The sequence below is a fragment of the Lacerta agilis genome, chromosome 10, assembly GCF_009819535.1.
Source record: "Lacerta agilis isolate rLacAgi1 chromosome 10, rLacAgi1.pri, whole genome shotgun sequence".
NCBI lineage: Eukaryota > Metazoa > Chordata > Lepidosauria > Squamata > Lacertidae > Lacerta > Lacerta agilis.
In genome coordinates this window covers 32143439-32165070 of record NC_046321.1, presented here as the reverse complement: position 1 = coordinate 32165070, position 21632 = coordinate 32143439, and the positions used below count along the sequence as shown (strand labels likewise).

Sequence of the window (21632 nt, the reverse complement as noted above, 5' to 3'; positions counted from 1 at the left end):
GTCATTATGTATGAAATATTATTAGAAAGGACAGCCATATAAAATCTTACTCTTTGGCAACTTCTTGTGAGCCTGATGTCTCAAAGATAATGGGGGGGGGGGAACCCAAGTAACTCCTGTTTGTTTATTACTTTTTTCAGTTTCTTACCTTCTCGGAACGCTTAAGCAATGTAAATATTGACATTATTCATCGTATTGACAGAACAGGGAGTTATGCTGAGGTAAGATTAATGTAGTTGTTTTTCATCTGTCTAGGTGTCATCTTATTCAGTGTTTGATGTGGGTGTTGAGGTGCTGGGAGCTCAGTTACAGGATGCTGCCTAGTTCTGAGCCACAGTAGGGTCACCTGGCATGGGATGAAGAGGGTGGTAGACATTGTACACCCTCACATCCCTTTTATCTAGTTACCTGCACTGGGGTGACAAATTTATTAGCTGCAGTGCTAATTTACTACAGATCCTTTGAATTCAATAAAGTTGTGACCCTTTAAAAAAAAAAGAGAGAGCTTCCTGCTGGGAGCAGCATACTTGGAACTGAAACAGGCAGTCATTGATAGAATAGGTGCCTGATGTGTTGTGTTTACAATTACCATCACTGGTTATGTCTGAACTTGTAGAAATCAATACAAGGACTGCCACAGCTGAGTTCTGGCTTAAATATCTCCACTATATCAGTTTGTTAGGCCCTGACAAAAGCTATATGATTGCTCTAGAAATCCCTTATAGGGAATAACAGTTATTTTCATTGTACAGGTGGGGAACTATTACAAAAAGAAATATTGTATACCATCATGCCACATCTTAGTCTGAAACAGTACATTGCATGCAGACTCTCCCTCCCGCTGCTGGTAGTTGGGCTGCAGTTAATGCAACACAAATGTGTTATATGGGGATCAGCTTCCTTTCTCTTGCTGTTCTGTCATGTTTGTGGGTTTTGAGCAGCTTTGTGGCCAGTCTACTGGGAGTTAGGAATTATGAAATATATAATAAAATAATATTAATAATGACCTTTGGTTTTGTCAACATTTCTAGCAAGACCAGCCCTTTGAGGTTAGGCTGTTGCTCTACAAGTGCTATAGTAAATATTTTTCCTTTCAAAACCAACAATAAATGTTCTGTCTTTGTATTTGCTAACCACTCTCTTAGTGTATTGAGAGTCATGGGAGCAAGGTCAAGCTTGTTGGGTTGTATCCAGTGAAGTTGTTCTGGTCATGCTTACACAATGGAGTTTCCCCTCTCTTCCTCCTGTGTGCAGATTTGGGTGAGGGGCACAGGAAGAGGAGAGGGAGGAAAAGTTCAATTGTGCATTTCAGTCCTTGTGCAAATGGGATGACTTTGTTGGATACAGTCCATTGTATGTTGCTCTTGTCTTGTCCATAAGCCATTTTTTTTTTGTATTGGTGGCAGCCAGGCAACCCAGTTGCTGAAACAGATCAGCAATAGTATGTGAATTTACCTAGAGTCCTGTGTAGTAGGAAAATAATAAATAGCTTTTAATCTGTATATGTAAGTCAGAGTTACTTTTATTTTCAAACAAGTTTTGTTTCTGGAGGTGTGAAAAGAATGATTCAAAATATGGGGAAAACTTCAACGCATACTTCATTTTCTTTGTTCACATTATTTGGACTGCTTGCAGTGTGTAATGATAAATATGAATGTGTGCTTAAATTAGGCACAAGTTGATACAAAGAACAGAGAACCTTGACATGCTGCCTTTCTGCATGTGAGATTGTGCATTTAGTATAGAGACTGAGAGACTCAGCTGTGACTCAGGATAGCCCTGATTAGAATCTTGCCTCTACCATCAAATCACTAGGTGGCCTGAGATAAGATGCTGTCTCTCCACCTTACCCCATTCCATCACCTGAAATGGGACATTAATACCAATTTACCTTGCAGGGTGGTTCTGAAGATTGCAACTAGGTATTATAGGTCAAGTAAGTTGAACATTCAAATATATCCTCCAACATAGGATCGTCCATTTGCAACTTCAAGTGGTGTAGTCTTAAGACAGGTCTGTTTGTCCATTTGGGGTGCTGAATTTATATATTGAGTTGTTATTTGCACACATCAGTTCTAATTCAGAGAAAGTCATCTTGTCTGTATAGCCCCTCCCTCCAGCTCCACTGTTGTTGGATCATGGCCATCTGATTGTAATATGTGATTACCAGCTGTATAAGAATTGGCATGCTTTTCACAATTTCAGTTATTTTCATATGTTATAATCATTTCTAGGTAACAGCTCCAGTTTTGCAAACACTTGTGTAACTGTTTAAATGAAAAATGGAATAACTCAGTTGTGCTTCATACCTCATAAATACTGTATTGCACCACCCTACGAAGGCTTTTTTACTTAAGCATTCCTTCAGTAATCAAGCCTGAATTGCTCCATAGGAATATATATTAACTAATATACATTCTTGTTTTTGCTAGGAGGTTGAAACTTATTTTCATGAAGGACTCGAGAAATGGAGGGAGCTGAACCTTACTCGCCATTTTGGTATATCTTTTCCCCAAAATATTTTGTATTAATACTTCTCATTGTGTGTTGTATAAAAGTGTTGCTGTTTTGTTGGAAATGTATGTAGGGAGTAAGGTTTTGCACACAATCTATCAGTTAATATACAGTTAGTGATATGTATACATTTTGAACATGGAGTGCATCAGATGAATATCCTGTGCTTTTCCTGTGCTGATTTTTGTGCAATTTTCAGTGCTAGATTAGAGGTGGCAGGATGTTTTGTTGATGTTTCCTGCCGTTTAACTTAACCTTGATATAAGCAGCACAAGTTCTTCAGTAGCCCAATCCCATCAGTGGTGCTTCAGTGCAGTATCATGACCTGTGGTCCACGTGGGATGATATGGGGGCATTATACCAGCATAGGCTAGCCCTTCTACACTACACTACACTACACTACACTACACTACACTACAATTAATGGTACAGCATTAGCTGGAGAAGAGAGATTGGGTCAGGCTTGGCAATGGTGTGCTAAAGTTCTTTTGGCCAGTGCTGTACCCACAACACTAGTGCAATGCTGTGTACCTGACAGTGCAGCAAAAGTGAGACCCCCTCCGTGAAATGTTTGTGTTAGGGAAAATTACAGGATTTCAGTGGGAGATCACAGGATATGCACAGAATGGAATTGAAGCTGTTTGACAGTCCCAAAATGTTTGCATACACAAATAGGATGATCACCTATTTAGCATTGTAAGCATAAACCATTATGCACAATAAAAAGGGTTCCATATGTTTCTCTCTCTCTCTCCTCTTCTTCCTTCTTCTGTCACAGTGGCACATACCTGTTGGATGGCCATGCAAATTCACCCCAAATCCAGCATTGGGTTCTAGATCTCGATGAACAGGGCTATCTATAGTCGTTCCACTCTATCTGCAGTTGTGGCTTTGCATTTTCCAGTAATGAGAGAGGAAGGGGCAGAAAGCAGCTAACGGTGTTCCTATTCTTCACTTTTATAAAGCTTTCATAAAATTTCTGCAACAGTTTCTTGTTTCCAAAATAGATATTTTTGTTTTCTTCCTTGTGGAACAAGTATTTTCCAGTCATACCTTCCATCCAAAAGCTTTGCCACAGTTAATCCCTTGTTTGCTCACAATAATTGGAGTGTATGTACCGGTATGTGTGTATGAGAGACAGAGATGGAGAGAGAAATTGGCACAGAAATCATTTGACCTGACAAGTCACTTTTAAAGCTTCATGCACAGTCAGTTCCTTCTTTCCCAGAAAGGTCTAACCTTTGAGCCTGTGTTTGAATAGGCTGTTGTCACGCAAGTGAGCCATGCTAGGAGCTGTGAGGGGGTGTCCCCATTATGCATTACGGGTCTTGCATGCTGGGATTGTACTCCATGGTTGTACACCTGCTGGCTTTGAGCCTTTAAAGCTAGGAGCAATGTAATATGTGCAAGAGCTGGAAAGTACAGGTAATGCATGCTGGCTATTCTTTCTATGGCCTGATGCTGATGCAATCCTGTATACACTAATCCAGTGTTTTTCAACCACTGTTCCGCAGCACACTAGTGTGCCGCGAGATGTTGCCTGGTGTGCCGTGGGAAAAATTGAAAAATTACTTTATATATAGTCAATATAGGCACAGAGTTAATTTTTTTTAACATTTTCTAATGGTGGTGTGCCTCGTGATTTTTTTCATGAAACAAGTGTGCCTTTGCCCAAAAAAGGTTGAAAAACACTGCACTAATCAACTGAGTCCTGCTGAACTCAGTAGATTAGTGTTCCTGAAACTCCATGAAACAAACCATTAAGGTTTTTTTTTTTCTTTTTTTTACACACAGTGACATTCTACAAGCAGGTAGTCAACAAATGCCAGTCTTTCAACCAGCTGGTGTACTATCAGAATGACATTGTGCAGAGCTTGAAAACCCACCTGCAAGTGAAAGACAGTCTTGCTTTTCAACCTCTTTTGGAGTAAGTACCTGCTGCAATATCTAAAATATACCTTCTTAGTTTCTGTTCATGGGGGGGGGGGAGGGCCAACGGTGCATTTTTATTTATTTTTTAGTCCATTGGGTATCTTTGGGCAGTTAACTGTTTTTCAGTCCTAGGCTCTCTTTTCCAGAATGGGAATGATACTAGCTATGCTCATCACACAGGACTGTAATGAGGTTATGTTAGCTGTGGTGAACTTCAGGAGTACACTGGGCCATACAATATACAAATACATTCACTTGTGAGCAGACCACGGGACAGTGAGATTTCCCCCAGAGTTATTTGAAATCATCGTGGGATGTGTGTGTTCGAATTATAATGTGGCACCACTGACATTTTCCTGCTTTATGTATCTCAATACAGCTTAGTGGTGCAGCTGGCTCGCGATCTCCAGACAGATTTCTATCCTCATTTTCAAGACTTTTTTCTGTCCATTACAAAATTGTTGGATACCCAGGACACGGAGCTGCTGGAATGGACTTTCACCTGTCTTTCTTACCTTTACAAATATTTATGGAGGCTGATGGTGAAGGACATGTCCAATATTTATGGGTAAGCTTAAAAATAACAACAACAACAACAACAACAATAACATGGCCAGTACACGAGTCTTATTCTGCATCATTTGCACTCTTCTTTATTTGAGTTAGACTAGAAGGGCTTTTGGTCCCTTTCAGCACTGATTCTTATAACCAGTGTGGCCCTGATTCTGTGTGCACACAACGGCAGCATATTTCTTTCCCTCTTCTAAATTTACTGAGAAGAAAATGATATGTTCATTGGGCAGTGTGGTAAGGGAAGCAAGAATGCCTATTATGTTTACTATTGGTTTGTCTGCAAGGCTCTGTATACATGTTCTACTACTGAGCTATGGCCACGATTAAATCAGTATAAAATATGTGTTAATAAATTTGCTTTGTGTCCGATGATGGATTCCAGGAAGCATTGCTAGAGAAATGAATTGATCCTGCATGTTTTTATTTTTATATTTGTATTTTTGAATGTTGTACTTGCAGATTGTACAGCACCTTGTTGGCTCACCAGAAACAGCACATCAGAAATTTTGCAGCAGAAAGCTTCACCTTCTTGATGAGGAAGGTAAGTGATGTTGGGGCGGGGGCAGGAGAGTGTAAAAGAGAAGTGCCTTCTGTTCAAATCAAGTTTAATACTGCAGCTTTAACATTTAACAAAATACAAAGTGTTACTAGGCACCTCTAGTTTGAAGGAAATGACTATCATCCATTTAGTTCAGTGTACCTATGAAACTGCTTTATAGTGGCCCACTTTGTATTTCAGTGTAAACCATAGGCAATGATTTATTGTGGGTGTGCCTTTCTGGGCTGTGTTCTACCTTAGTGGAAACAACAAACCATGATCCCTCACTCAGCATTGCATCCAAACCAGAGATTGTGGTTTGCAAAACCAGTGAGTCAATAACAAACCTTTGCTACTGATTGTGGGGTGTTTTTTTTTTAGGAATGAAACAAACCATGATTCCTGGTTTGACAAAATACTAAGCCATTTGACTCCTCCATGCTAGTTAGACCAAGAGAGGAAACAAACAGACCAGAAAGGTGCAGTCATGGTAACCCATTAGCTATAGTTTATTGTGACATGCAAATAAAGCCAATGAGTGAGACCATCTAGCCAGCATTGTTACCTTTAACTAGTAGCAGCTCTTTTTTTTAATGGAGGTGCCATGTATTAAACATGGCACTAGGTAGGTTGGATTTTTCTGCTTGTTGTTGTAGAACAGTGACTGTAACTGTAGTGTTCTTAGTAACTGGTGCAATTTCCAACTATACCACATAGCAGAATAATAAGAAAAAGCAAAACTTGGAGTAACTTTTCTGTCATTAGTTTACTGGTCAAATGCTGAACCACTTCCCCTGAAGAACACAAATGTTTGAAATGTATTGGGAAATCTGATGACCAGTTTGTAAACAAATCCTCTTGCACCTATCACCTTCATGTTTTCTCTTTGACTTATTGATTCTTTACTTATTGTTGTTAGGATGCTATTTAAGCTGGACCTTTAAGGCTAGTCATTTAATGGTTTTAGGCACTTCACTGGTTTATATTTTTTCCTGGAAATATGGTTGCCACTGAGGAGATGAACCATGTTTTGCTCTTGGCTTGCATTACTAGCTGCTCATGGGTAAAAGGCTTGTCTGCATGTTTGAACTGATAGCAACCCTGCTGGGGAACTGGTGGTTTCCACAGCACAGTAGCCATCAGTCTGCAAAACATGGACAGCTCAATGTAAAAAGAAGTGCCCATGTGGGCTGGGTGTCCAATTAACTCTTCTTCTCGGCATCAATTTTATTGTGGGGATAACAGCCTTGCCTCTTGGCCTGACCTGCTTGATCAATGTAACATCAGAAGACACTCCCCAGTTCCCGAGAAGAAGGACAGGTAAAAGTATGTAATTAATACATGCTACGGTGCTTGAAATCTACTTTTCCCATTTAGTTTATATACATTGTAGCACCAATATAAAGCTGGGAGTGTAATAGGTAAGAGTAATGGCAGGAATTTTAATTAGCTGTTCTAGGTAGTATGTATGAATTAAAATAAAAGGGGTGCAAACTGTAATTTTGTTCCCTAGGTTTCAGACCAAAATGCTCTCTTAAACGTAATGTTCCATGACTTGGAAATGCATCCAGAAAAAGTAGAAGGTGTCGGACAGCTGATTTTTGAGACGTGCAAAGGCGTTAGGAACATGTTCCATTCCTGTGCTGAAACGGTAATCAATCCAGTGCATGAAGCAAATGGAAAATTATAAAGTGCCTGATTCGCTAGTGAATTTTTAACTTGCTTCCATAGATGATTGGTCTAGGTTGGTTTGCCCTAAATTCCCCCCTCCCCCAACAGACAAATAGCAAGTCTGTTTCACACATTTCAAGAAGACTTTCAGGATATTATATCTCTAGTTCTTTTTTCTTTTAAAAAAATTATTTAATCAGTCAATACTTGGCACAGTTTCCATAAGGAGAAAGTGTGTGTGTGTGTATAATATATGGGATGTGGTGTAATGGTTAGAGTGTTGGACTCTATCACTAGGGAGAACAGGTTTTAAATCCCCACTCAGCCATGAAGCTCACTGGGTGATCTTGGGTCATTCACTGTCTCCCAGCTTACCCGACCTCATGAGGTTGTTGTGAAATAAAGTGAAGAGAACCATGTATACCACCACCTTGAGATCCTTGGAAAAAGTGATATATACAAATAAATGAGTATGTATATGTGTGTGTGTGTGCGCATAATTTTGCATAGAAAACTTTCCTAGTTGTACAGGGTGAGTCTTTTAAAAGAGGCCCTGTGGAACATGTGCACTCTGTATCCACGGGGCCTCTTTTAAGGACTCGCCCTGTATAATGCTAATCTTGCATAAAGGATCAGATTGCCATGAAGCAGCAGTAGCTTCCTTTAAGCTGAAAGTCGTTTATTGAGGATTAAATGAGTTTATGATCAGGGTTAGAGTGAAAAAATATTTTTAATGTGAACTATTTTAAAACATTAAAGATGCGTGTAATTCCCCCCCCCCCCAGGCTATAACATTAATTCTGAAAAAGCTGGGGCCACTTACAGAAACAGAAGTGACCCTCTCCTGGAACTTGGTTGGCGAAGCTTTCGAACATATGGCAAAATCAGCTGCTGGATTCATCTATAAAGAACATTTCAGTGTATTTTTCAGATGCTTGCAAGTGAGTTGTAATTGATTAAAATAGAAAGGGGCTCTACCCTCTACCCTCCTTTGAATTACAGTAGTATGTGGCAGGAGATGGGAAAGTCATGTGGTGAGTGTCATGTGGTGAGCTGGCAGGGATCCAGAACCACTGTTGTCAACAGTGAAATGAATGATGTTGTACACTGATTGATTTTAACAACGTTGCCCGTAGAATTGGGTGGGAAAACACTGTCCTTAATATATAAAATTTCTCAATGGCACTTAAAAAAAGCTGCTTGTAATTGTGAATAACAAGCAAAACTTTTATATTGTCTGAGATGTCCATTCTTCATGAAGTCCCATTCACGTGGTCTGAGTAAAGGGGTGAGAAATAAGGTTATAAACCACTGAATTGCACTTTTTTTGAGGAACCTTTTGTCTAGCTAAGCAGCAGCAGCAACAACTATGGAAACGTCTGACTTTTGGGTGCAAAACCTTTTTTTTTTAAATCCACCACACAGAAATCAATACTTGAACTGCAAGAAAAGATAACGAAGGACAACTGCTGTGAAGCTTCTGAACAGATTGAGAGGGTATTGCAAGTGTATTTGATCTTAGCAGAATATGCACAAGGCTCCAAAATTGTTCAGCCTGAAGAAGTTTGTAAGGTCAGTAAAACTTTCTTCTGCTAGAACAGATCATGTACATCTGGCATGAGAGAGGATATGAATCAAGGTGGAAGCAAAGCAAGGAAGCATTGTTTAGCTTTGTCTTTGAGGTTATTTCAAGGGTTTGGATCTAGTGGTAGAGAGGGTGCAGCTACGAGTGAAATTTATTAGTCATTTTTCGCAGCTTAAGAATTCTGTTGATCTAGATCAGGCATGTCCAACAGGTAGATCGTGATCTACCAGTAGATTACTGGACGTCTGCTGTAGATCACTGGTAGATCACCCCCAAAGAAGCTGAATAACTGTGCCCCCCTAAAAAAGCTCAACATTTTACCTCCTCCCTGAAAAAACTCAACAACTTTGACCCGACCCCCCCCCCCAAAATGGGGTCTTCCTCCTTCCTAAAAAATGCTGAACAACTTTGACCTGAACCCCCAAAAAGGGGATAGATCACTGCCAGTTCTTAACTCTGTGAGTAGATCGCAGTCTCTTGGGAGTTGGCCACCCCTGATCTAGATTAACTGTTGGTCTATGACTAATAAACGGATGGATTCATTGTTGATCTAGATTCACTTTTTTTTTTAACAACACTGACTATTTTGCTATATTGTTGTGCTATGTCAGATATATTATTCAAGAAGGAAAAATGCCTTAGTGCAAAGGAATGTGCTATCAGAAAGATTTAGGGATAGGCATGACTCCAAACTGTGGTCTTAGGCCCCACTGTTTTAGGTAACTAATGAAGACCTGGCCAGCTTTTTGAAAAGACCTTTGGTTAATTCTACAATTTTGCTAGCTCATTCCTTATATTTTTTGTGCTGCTTGAATGTTTGTTTTATTCTGTGTGCTTTTTTTTTTACTGCCTGTTAGCAGCTTTGAGTCACCTTCAATAAATAGGCAGGATGCATAAAAAAAACAGATACTGTACAGGTCACTTTTGACTAGTCTTATAAGTCAGAGATTTCATTTAAGCAAACAACAAAAAGCTTCTAGCACTCATGACTTCAGATAGAAACAGGAATTCTACTTCTTCTTGCCAGAATTTCTAAGTGTGTTTTTAATTGTTCATATTTTCATTTCACAGACATTAACAAAACTAATAGAAACACCTGACCTCTCAGTGTCCTGTCGTGATACTCTGCTTAAAGTTATTTCTGTTCTGTTTCTTGATGAGAGTGTCTTATTGCCGGATTCATTGGTCAAAGAAATTGTTGAAAAGGTAACAAAACATTTGGCTGGACTCGGTTGAATACTGTATTATGAACATTCCACTTTTGAGCACCTGGTCTGCAAGATTTGATTCATACATTACCCTTTTCTGTGAGTGAATATATGCAAACAGGCTCACTTTCCCCATATAAGTCTTCTGGAAATAGGAACAAATCTCTTTTCTTCCGGCAACCAATACAGGCAGGTGCAGCTGGGCATAAATGCTAGAGTTTCTCCTCCTCCCAACTGAGCAGCTGAACTGCTGGGATCAAAGTAGTAGTTGGAAGCTATTTGCCATAAAAATCTGAGTCCATGTCTTGAGAGAGTTTTGTAGGGGAGAGCCCATAGCAAAGTGGCAGAGTTCCCCAGACCCTTCTGGTGGCAGGACTGTGTAAGAGGTCCACCCGAGACCTTTAGTTGGAGTAGGTATTACTGAGTTAGATGTCTGAGTACAGTTTCATGTTGTCACACGGGTTCATTGACATGGGTTCATTGACAACTGCATTTAAAGAGATGTACGTGTCTGCAAGTTTTGCATGATCAGTGACTATTTTTCTGTACGCTAATGCAGTAAATACTGGGAAAGACACCACAGATAAGGTGGTTCCCCAATTTGTAAGTTCTGTGTCTCAATTTCCTTTGGGAGCAAACAGAATTTTGCAGATTATCTTTTGGAATCAGAATTTCCCATCGTCCTCCAAAGTAATCCCAATGAATCTGGAACCAGGTCTTTATTTACTTCAATTTACTGTTCATGTGCTTTTTAATAGATCTTCAGAGGTGGATTTGAAAGGCGTTCTCTATGGGATTTTTCTAAAGTTATGTTTCCAATGGAACAATTTGAAAAGGTAGGTGAGCATTTACCCCTTTTTCAGCAGCTCGAGAACTGCATCTTAAGGCAGACAGAAGTTAGTGTGATCCTTGTCTTGTCTCCTTCCCTTTCCAGCAATTTCTTCCCAGTCTCCTTGAGTATGCTGAGCACTGCATTTGTGGAGAAGATGCTCTGGTTCAGGAGGAGGCCTTAGCAGTTCTGGCTAAACTCATTCTAGAGAAAGCAGAACCTCCCACAGTTGGTTCGATGGCCTTTGAGAAGTATCCCTTTGTTTTTGTGGAAGGGTATGTGACTTGAGCAGTTGCTTTTGAGCTGTATCTGTGGGAAAGGAGCAGGTTGCAATGTTCTATTCTGGTCACTTAAGTATTGAAACATACTTTGGATTAATAAAACTATGCTACTTTTAAATACCAAGGGCGAGGGAATGTGTGGACATCTCCCATTTCCCTCAACCAGCACGGATGGCCTAGTAAGTCAGGGATGATAGGAGTTGTGGTCCAGCAACACCTGGGAGGCTGCATACTACTTATCCCTGCAGGCAATCTTGCGTATCTGTTGTAACAGCATACAATCGATTTAATTTTAGATTGAATAGAAGACAGTTGCGAAGTAAAAGAACCGAAGAGAAAGAACAGAAGACTGTTTTGGATCACATTCTGTCTTGCATTCAGATACCAGAAAACAGAAACATGGCTGATCTTTCAAAACCCTGGGCAGCTCTTGTGGTGCTTCCTCACATAAGGTGAATATGTGAGGCGCTTACTTACTAACTTGTTTCTATAAAAGTAGACCACATGTAGGGTCACTGATTTGTAAGTCTCTCTCAAAGCAAACAAGTGCAGTTATTCTTCTGTATGTTAGGTTCTCGTAACAAATGAGCTGGGGGTGTCTACTGTGACGTTGGGAGGATATAGAAATAAAACCCTGCTTCTATGGAAAGCCCAAATGGCCTGGAAAAGAACGCTTTTGCATCTTTCTTCTAAAGATTCAACACCTTTTTGTGATAGGAAAAAAAAATTGGTAGCACAGCAGTAACACATCCTAAAACCTTTTACTGGAATAAAGTGACTGTGCCAAAAGCAAAAAAAGAAAGAAAGAAAAAGACCCAAGAGTTGCGTCCTTTGCAACACTGCAAACCATCTTGGGGCACATCTTGATTCCACTTGCTGATTCACTGCTGTCCTTTGATATATTGCTGACTCAAGTGGTATTTCTGGTCAGCCCAGTTTTAAGCTGTGGTAAAGGATTAATCAAAATGAACTCTTCTCAAATCCAAAGATGTACAGTTAAAAGCAACAACAATGAAAACTTGTTTTGTATTTCCATATCCCATTAGTATTCAAGGGCAATTATGTAGTGGTTGTTTCTGTTGCCATGACAACCACTTTTTATTTGGGTTGCTTTATTTGGAAGTATTGTGGCTAGGGTTTTTTGTGGGGGTTTTTTGAGGGGAGGGGGAGGAGTGCCCCATGTCACTTGGAATAGTCCTGAAAATGTTTATCTTAGTTCACGAATTGTAGGATAACTTGAAGATGGGTGGAATTTACGGTGAAAGATAATGCTATAGCAACTGAAGCTGTAGAACCAGGTTGTCAGTTAATTAATCCCAGTTATTGCCACATCCAAGCTTTGAAATTCTCTGTCCATGAGATCAGTTTTGCTCCCATCCTTTTTTGGCCTTCTGCCTTAGTTTGCTACAGGGTTGGCCCAAGAAGTTTTGCTGCCTGAGGTGAAGGGTTCCATGTACAAAAAAATCAGAATGTACTGGCAGCCAGACCTTCCTTCTATGTTGCAAGCAAGACAGCCTGCCTCAGGTGCAGTGGGCATTGCTCTTGGCAAATGCTGTTTCCCAATGTCACTGTTCTCCACCCCTCAGCACCTGCCACTTCAAGGCAGTTGCCGCATTCTACTTAACAGTAGGGCCAGCCTACTTCTCTGTTTAGAAAAGACCTCTTAAATTATTGCTGTTTTTTCAACTGTTTTTGTTTCTTGGTCTGCTGTTTTGTTTGACTTGGTGATTTACGCTTTGGTTTTTTAAAAAACTTTTTTTTACATGCAAAGGCGAGGTACAGTATAAATATTTTAAAATAAATGAAACCTGACTTCAAGCTCATTCATAAAGGTGGGCAAGTTCCTTCTCAAGTTGAAATAGAAATTGAAGTTTACATAGCAATGACCCGAAGCTGCTGGCAATTACAGTAGCTTTTGGGACCATTGTTAGGGCCGAAATAGATCAAATGGCCATCACACAATTAGCCATTACACAATTGCCTTTTAAAAAGTAAATTTCAGGAGGCTTGATCTGGATTGGGATCCTGCTGTGTGAGTATGGGAGGTGTTAACCCTTTGCCCCCTCTTGTAGTCACAAGCCAGAGTGGGCCCCTGACACTTGTGGTTTGGATTGGGGGGGGCGGGGCGGAGATTTGCCATGATCTAGATTGGGACTGCAATGGAAAGGGGGCAAATGATTAAAGCCCACGACCCCATTTCAAGATAGCAAACCCCATGCCTAAAAGGTACATTAAAGAAGCAAATAATGCAGTTGCTAATTGTGTGGATGGTGTCATGGCTAGTTTGATTGCATATGCTTGAATCAGTCTAGCCCTGGTTAGTCAAGACACTGGGTGTGTTTGTGGGGTGGGGGAGCTAAACCCACTTATGTGGAAGTAAATTCCATTGAAGTTAGTGAGACTTGAGACTTGCTTCTAAGTAAACACACATAGCATTTTCCTTTTATTCAATTAGTACTTAAGGATATGTAACTTTTTCAAGGTTTTATCTTACACACTTCACTGCAGCTGTGTTAAGTTTGTATCTCTGTATCTAACAGGCCGCTTGTCAAAGAGAAAATCCTACCAGAAGTTAAAGGTTACGCTGAGTATCTATTCACTGCTCTTGAGACAGGACAGCCTTGCAAAGGTGAGCTGTTGAAAGTAATTTCTCGTTATTCTGCAATGGTGGGTAAAACCAGCATTCTTTGAAAGGGAAACTGATCTCTGCAGAAGTCCTCATTGCAGCTTGTTCATGGTGCACCAAACCATTATTTAGCATTACATGGGAAAGCAGCCAGTCTTTTGCATTTTGTATAGATTTTTTAAAATTAAAGGGCTCCCCAAGGGTGTAGTCACAAAGTATGGATTAATATATAACTTATTCCCGTTTTGTTTTCCCAGGAAGCCTGTTTGTGGTCTGCCAAGCTGTGAGCACACTGCTTAGTTTAGCAGAATCCTTGGAAATTCTAGATCTGTTACCAGTGGAACGCATAAAGACTTTGTTGATGTATGTAATGGGGAGACGAAGTTTGCCTTTTATGTATGGAGCAATATGTTGAGCTTGCGTGTGCTTGTTTAGCGCTGTGTTTTCCAAAGTTTAGAGTGCATGCATTGTCCAGTAGTAATCATTGGGTTGAGTTATTTCTAACCATATTGCCAGATCAACAGTTTGCTTCAGGTTAAAGACAAATAACACACATGTTAAGTATTAATATTTTACTTCCCATCCATTTTTGCTTATACAGTGGTACCTCCGGTTGCGAACGGGATCTGTTCCGGAGGTCCGGCCGCATCCTGAGGAATTCGCAACTGGAGGTGCCACTTCTGCACATGTGCGCAGTGCGGTTTAGCGCTTCTGTGCGCACTGCGAAACCCTGAAAAATACTTCCGGGTTTGCCATGTATGTATCCTGAAGGATACGTAACTGGAGGTGCACGTAACTAGGGGTACCACTGTATTTAATTATATATTGACTGATAGTAACGTGCCTCTTTTCCCCAGGGCATTTCCTTCAGACCCATCTGCCTTGCTGTTGGCTGATCTGTATTGTACAAGATTGGCATTGTGTGGGTACTGTAAACATCTGTCCCAAGAGAGTCTGATGGAATTGCTTTTAAAATTGCAAGCCAATATTTCAAGCAGTGTATCCAAGGTAACATTTATTTTCTAGCAGTTTCTTGCTGAATGCATTGTGTTTTGAAACAGTTACTGTTGAGGTAGAATTCCTTAATGAAGAAGCTGGTCAGGGAGCATCTGTCATAGGACTGCTTGCTTCTCCATCCCCTCAGCTGAGAGACCAGCCGATTTAGGCTCCTCTTCTCGATGAACTTCCATTCTAGCTGGTCGTAACAAAGAAAACGAGTTCGCTTTTTTCCTCCTCCCCCCTCAATCTCTTTTAGTTATGTGCCACATGTTTTAGATTTTAAGGCTAAAAGATGTTTGTAAGATATTTGTAAGCTGTTTTGGGAGCTTATTCTTGGCTAAGGAGTAGGAGCAAAATACTTAATGTAAATAAATGATAAATTAATACCTTTCAGTTGCATCCTTTTCATTATGCCTGATTTTGTAGCATGAAAAATGTAATGAAATCTGATTTCCCCTTTGATAGGTACGACTGTTGACAATAAGGATTTTAAATCATTTTGATGTCCAGCTTCCTGTGGGGAGTGAGGTAATATTTCATGTAAAATAATGCTGTCCGGGTGCTGCCCAAGCAACTAAGATTGCACTGGTAGATAAAACATTGTATAGTTTTACTATTACATAATTCATTGAATGTTGTTATGGGGTTCTTCTTTTCTAGGTAATTTAAGCTTTAGATCCTTTTGCTTAATGAGGGCTTAGTTATGCAAAAGTTTAGGAGAAACATAAGTGTGTTATACATTTGTCTTTTTGGAGAGGAGTGGTCATGAATGGGAATATCTTGAATTTAAATGAAGAGTGGTGTGTTTTTCCTGGCTGAAAATGATTATTTGGTGTCACTACAGTTCAATTGCTGGGTGTGGTTTTTTTCCCCTTACTGTCTTGCCATTTTTGCTGTACATTTTTTTTGATACTGTATTTATGTGAATCTAATGCACCATTGAATCTAATGCACGCTTCAGTGTTCAAAACCTTGAAACCAAAAAAGTATTTGCTATGCAAGCAGTGTTTTTCAAACTTGCAGTCAAATCTAATGCGCCATCAAATCTAATGCACACCCTAATTTTTGCGACATTATTTGGCCAAAAATAGTGCACATCAAATTCGAGTGAATGCAGTATATTTGATCCTCAGCTGACTTCTAACAGCTGTGCGGGAACTCTTCCACGAAGCCTTGTTTTACATAAATCTTGTAACACCAGCTGTTTCTTTTGCTTTTGCTAAGGATATGGGCATGGGGGAGCTACAGTCTGTATTTGCCATATTGCTTCAAGCTGAACTTGTGCCAGCAAGCATCAATGATTATCGTGAGAAACTGCTCCACTTAAGAAAGCTGAGGCATGATGCAGTCCAACCCCTGACCCCTGCGGGACCTTTACAGGAGGTAAAATGTCATTCTTGAAGGACATGCTACAGCTTTTCCCTTCTTGCTAAAGAAGGTCACGTACAGATTGAGTTTCCTTTTGTACTTCATCATAACAGGCTTAACAACATGTGGGCGTTTTGATAACTGGTTTCAAGAAACAAACTAGCTGTAGTGGCTGAGATCCAGATCCTGCATGTCATGCACAGAACAAAGGTGGCCCTATTTTTCTCCTTTGTTTAAGAACATGGGGGAGTCCCTGTCTATGTAAAACTGTGGGCAGTGAATTTTGTTTCTGAATTGGCTGTTGCTAAACAAATGAAAACTATTGAAGGATATTTGTTTCTGTTAGCAACTGTGCTTTTACAGCTGAAGAGGGTTCTCTTTTGTTTTTCTTTTGAAGAAAAACTGGTTTCCCTTTACTGTTCTCCAAGTTTGCTTTTTGCATTTGTAAAAGATTAGCTTGTCTTCCTGATCTGTCCCAAATGTTGTCTTTAGTCTATTAGCATAATACCAGGTGTCATAACTGGCCAGGTGCTTGCAGAGGGAGGGTCTGTATATTGCACAGACTACAAGGGGTGGGTTCAGTGCAGTGCTTCTCTAGATCTATCCTTACCTATCCTTCATCTGTAGAGATAATGCATGGAGGGGGGAAGCAAGATCTCCATAGGTCTCCTGAACCCACCCTCTGACCTCCACACATTTTCAGAGGAACTTGCACAATTACATGTGCAGCCAGGAAACCTGATTCAATAGAATTCCCAATGGCTAGTGCAAACCTATGTACTTGCAGCCTGTTTTCACCCTTTGTACTATCTTTCTTTTTGAAAAGACAGAAAGAATGATTCCAATCCCCCTTTGTGTGTTTGTTCTATGTGTGGAGGGGAATTGAAAATACACCTAGTGCATCTCCACTCATCGAGCACCTATTGATGGCCAGTTCATGCTTTTCCTTCTTTGCAGTGGCATCCTATAGAACTTTGTCACCCACTGTTATAGGAGGAGACGGATAATTCATTTACATATTGTTACTAAACACAAGGGGATCTATTTTGGGAAACCATCGCAGTGAAGCAGGCCATTGATATTGCTCCAAGCTTAATATTCTGAGGCTTTTTCTGCTTTGTCACAGTAGAATGAGAGGAAACTTTTTGATTTACTAGAACAATTGAGTTACTGGAGCTTTTACAGGGACCAGGCAAATTAACAGATTGTAAATGTTAAATGGAAATGTTTGGTTTTGTGAGAATGAGTACCACTAATAAATGTATTAACGATGGTTTAAAGATACAAAAAAAACCCATATTGAAATATTATCCTAGGTGCCTCTTCGGTATTTACTGGGAATGCTTTATATCAACTTCAATCCATTGTGGGTTCCTGTGATTGAGCTTATAGCGTAAGTATTTCCTCCCACTCCTGAATAATAAAAACTGTATAAACAAATAAAGTATAAAATTGATCTGGGTGAGAGTTCTACGTGTATTTTGATAGGTGGGGAAATTAAATTAATTGCAAGGCATATTTCTGCTTGGATTGCTGAATGTCCTGTTTTAAAAGTGAGTGGTTTGCATCTTCATGCGTTTGGGTCAAATTCATTCCTTACTTTAGAAAATGTCACCCCTGCTTCCTAAGACTTATAGTGCAAAATATTTCTTTATCTTATTCATAAATATAAGTTTCTAATGTTCTCATTTTACACATTCTTAACTGAAGCTGAAGCAGAGAGGGCTGTCAAAGCCCACTAGTAAAGCAATGGCAGAGCTAAAATTTGATTCCAGGCTTCCCATATAATGAAGAGAATGACTATCCCATATAGGAGTGTATATTTATGACAGGAATAGGAGACCTCTGGCCTTCCAGATTTTGTTTGACTCCAGCTCTCATCATCCCTGACCATTGGCTATGCTGGCCGGGACTGAAGGGAGTTGGGGCCTATCAACATCTGAAGGGCCACCGCTTGATTTACAAGATTTAGTATTCTGTTTTGGAAACATTTTGCAAAGCACTTTTGGATTCTCACATGACCAGAAGGAAACCCTGTCAATTAATATCAGAAAGCTGTAGATCCTTAATAGTGTCAGTGAACCAAATAGGACAGCCTTGTTTTTATGGACTATCTTGGTAGACCTAGCTGACCAGGATCTGCAAGCAGTAGTGCATGATATTCCATGTTGGGGAGTGAGTGGGCCGACAGAGGAGTAATGGAGTTTCTTTGGTTTCTATGCTGGGCACAGAGGAGGGATCAACAGCTCTCTCGTCTATGCCCAGCGTAGAAATGCTGGTATTATTTGTCTTCCTTTATGCCAGTAGTATTTGTAGTTTTATTTTATAGGCTGAAGTTGCCCAATTTTACATCCCCCCTTTATTTATTTTTTAAATTAGCTCTCATGCAAATGAAATGGAAAACAAACAGTTTTGGAAAGTTTACTTCGAACATTTGGAAAAGGCTGTCATTTATGCTGGTAAGAGAAAGCAACTTTAATGGTTTCATAATAGTCCAGCCAAGGATCAGAGCTGCTCATGAACTAAGTCTAGGGGTTTCTGAATTTGTACAGTTCAGGAGAGTTTTTCTCTTTCTCCCACTCCATTCTCAGCCCCAGAATGGGAGGTGTTCAAGTGTCTCAAAGTTGTTTCCTCTCTTCCTGTTGCTGCTTTTGTTTTTCCTAAGAAAAGAAACTAGTAGAACAACTTCAAGGCATACAGAGGCTACATGCAGTGGTGGGAGCAAGACGTCTCCTTCCTAGACCATTGGCCATGCTGATGGTAGTCCCACAACACCTGTAGGAGACCATGTTAGCTACATCTGCTCTATACAAATGTTATGTCTGCTTAAAGACATCCAGAAAGCTTTATACATGGGGTGAAAAGCTGTGAGTCTCTCAAGGGGCCTCAGAGCTCGCTCAGCTGGGGGCAGGATCCTTTCCACCCCGTTAGAGCAGCAGATTGGGGCCAGCTGTATTGGCCACAGCTTGCGAGGTGCTGGGGTGAAAGTGTCTCAGCTCCCACAATGAGAGCTGCAGCAGTTGCACCCAGCAACTTGCCAGCTGGAGCCAGTGCAGCTTTTTGAAACATTGTGCTATATCGTCAAACCGTGATGTTTAGCTGGCGATATGCTGCAATGTTGAAAACCCTACATCGCCCAGCCCTGGGCTCCACTTGTCTTAACTATAGCTGCATCATCTTGTTGGAACATTTTCTAATAACTGTTCTCCCACTTTTTATGACATACCCTCCAAGAGCAGCGGGGTACTGTATTAGCTGCAGTGCCTTCAAAATAGTAAATGGAACTTACGGCCTTGTACTAATACATGATCAGAAGCTTCTAAAGAGTAATAAAACAGAATTATAGTTTTGCTTTTTCTGTAGAGAGAGAGCTACATAATGAGCTGGAAGAAGATCAGTGGGACATTATGGATGCTCAAGGAGAAGAAATCCATGGAAGAGACGTCAGAACTTTGTATATTGAGCAGCTGAAATGTCAGACATGCTGCAATGAGAGGACAGATCACGCGAATTTTAGGCTGTTGCTTTGGAAGGCAATGTCAAAATTTCCAGACAGAGTGGAGCCCAGGTCTAGGGAACTCTCTCCGCTTCTCTTAAGGTTTATTACGTGAGTATTTTCACCGAGAGTGGGCAAGAGAGGGAATAATTTTTGAGTACTGGTTTTAAATGCTATCGAAAGTTACCTGCGTAATTTTTAAGACAACTTCAGGGATCGCTCTATATTTGTGTGCAGACGTGTGTTTGTGTGAGTGTGCATGGGTGTGTGTGTGTGTGTGTGTGTACACTAATAATTCTCAGAACTTAGTGAGAAATTAACTTAGCCCTAGCCATGATCTGCACATAATTGCTGGGAGGTAAAAATTGTTGGAGAAATGGGAGGTGGTTTGGGAGGGCATTCCAGGCAGAGGAAAGAATAGAACAACAGAAAACAGAAGTTTCTAGTAACTTCCATAAGTTGATGAGAGACAGACAGACAGGACCTACCTGGTCGGGAGGAACTGCAACACTAGCTCCCCAACGGGTGTTTTGATGGTGAGATGGTGGGGAGGTCAGTGGGCGAGTGGCAGCAACACACCATCTGGAAAATAAGCACCGTGGCTCTGCGCCACCAGGCAAACAACTTCTGGAGAGAGGCTATAAAGATAGCTAAATGTCAGTGTTAAATATAAGCAGTAGGAGCTTGAGGTTGGTGCGTAGAATAACACGGAACCCGTGTGGAGACTTAAGGAGGGGGAGGTGTGAGGTAATCACAACATGAAATATATATTTTTACCGAGGCATTTGAATAAATCGAAAAGAGAGAAGCAACAGGCAGGAAGGCCTAACTAGAAACAGGCTGCAGGAGTTCTAGGCCATCCCTTTTTTGTTTTCTTGCTTTTCTTTTTACAGCAACGAATACTATCCTGCAGATTCACTGGTAGCTCCAGCACAAGACCTTAGAAAGAAAAGTGGTAGCAGTGTAAAACGAGACCTCACCGTGGAAGGAGATGCAACAACCATGAAAGATGATGAGAAGGATGAGGATGAGAATGAGGGAGAGAAGCAAACTTCTGAAGAGCCAGTGATGGAAGAGATGCCAAAAAAGAAGACTAGAAGAGCTGCGTCAAAGTAAGCTTTACTTAATTACAGGGACGGAAAACTTTCTGTCCCACAAATATTGGAGAAGATCAGGTTGGGAAGAGGAGGGCTGGGGTGGTGAAACCTATATTCTTTTACATAGTGTACACATAAGGTGAAGAAGATCACTTTTGAATGTAATTTGGCTTGTGGTTCTTACTCCCCCATGAATGGCCCATAAAAAATTGGAGGTTGAAAGGGGCATTCCAAGGCTGCTTCCAGAGGACTTTGAAACAGCTCCGTGATATGGCCCACAAACTATAAAAAGATCCCCACCTCTTACGTAACAAGAGAACATGCTAATCACGTTATGAAACAGAGAACAATAGCTCTTCCAGTGGTGGGAAGATCGCAAATCATGGTTGGTTCTGGCTGGTCATTGCTGTAGTGCTAAAATTCTGCATTTGTTGATTAGAGCATGGTGCTGATAACACCAAGGTTGCAGGTTTGATCCCCGTATGTAACGCTGCATATTCCTGCATTGCAAGGGGGTTGGACTAGATTCCTAGGGTCCCTTCCAACACTACAATTCTTTGATTCTATGAGTTTCTATTGTGAGAATTGTAGGCCAGGATTGAGAGAGTCGGGTGGGTGGGTGGAATGCCATTGTGGTGCAGTGGTTAAGAATCATAATCTGGGGAACCGGGTTCGTGTCTCTGTTCCACCACATGCAGCTGCTGGGTGACCTTGGGCTAGTCACACTTCTCTGAAGTCTCTCAGCCCCACTCACCTCACAGAGTGTTTGTTGTGGGGGAGGAAGGGAAAGGAGAATGTTAGCCGCTTTGAGACTCCTTCGGGTAGTGATAAAGCGGGATATCAAATCCAAAGTCTTCTTGATTGTGACAGAACTCCAGCCTCAAAAATTCTTGTTCCTCAAAGGAATTTTAAAAA

At 40.7% G+C, this 21632-nt stretch overlaps 1 protein-coding gene across 1 annotated transcript in view; it reads left to right on the top strand.

Moving 5' to 3' along the window:
* Nucleotides 1-21632, top strand: part of UTP20 (UTP20 small subunit processome component) — a 61762-nt gene that overhangs the window by 728 nt on the left and 39402 nt on the right. Inside the window, 21 exon segments of the mRNA XM_033162906.1 lie at nt 141-221; nt 2433-2499; nt 4309-4441; nt 4826-5014; nt 5479-5560; nt 7071-7208; nt 8014-8169; nt 8654-8800; nt 9885-10019; nt 10780-10857; nt 10956-11125; nt 11428-11583; nt 13672-13760; nt 14015-14120; nt 14615-14765; nt 15222-15284; nt 15981-16139; nt 17441-17517; nt 18504-18583; nt 19488-19731; nt 20514-20732. Of these exon segments, the coding sequence (XP_033018797.1) occupies nt 141-221; nt 2433-2499; nt 4309-4441; nt 4826-5014; nt 5479-5560; nt 7071-7208; nt 8014-8169; nt 8654-8800; nt 9885-10019; nt 10780-10857; nt 10956-11125; nt 11428-11583; nt 13672-13760; nt 14015-14120; nt 14615-14765; nt 15222-15284; nt 15981-16139; nt 17441-17517; nt 18504-18583; nt 19488-19731; nt 20514-20732 (2720 nt within the window).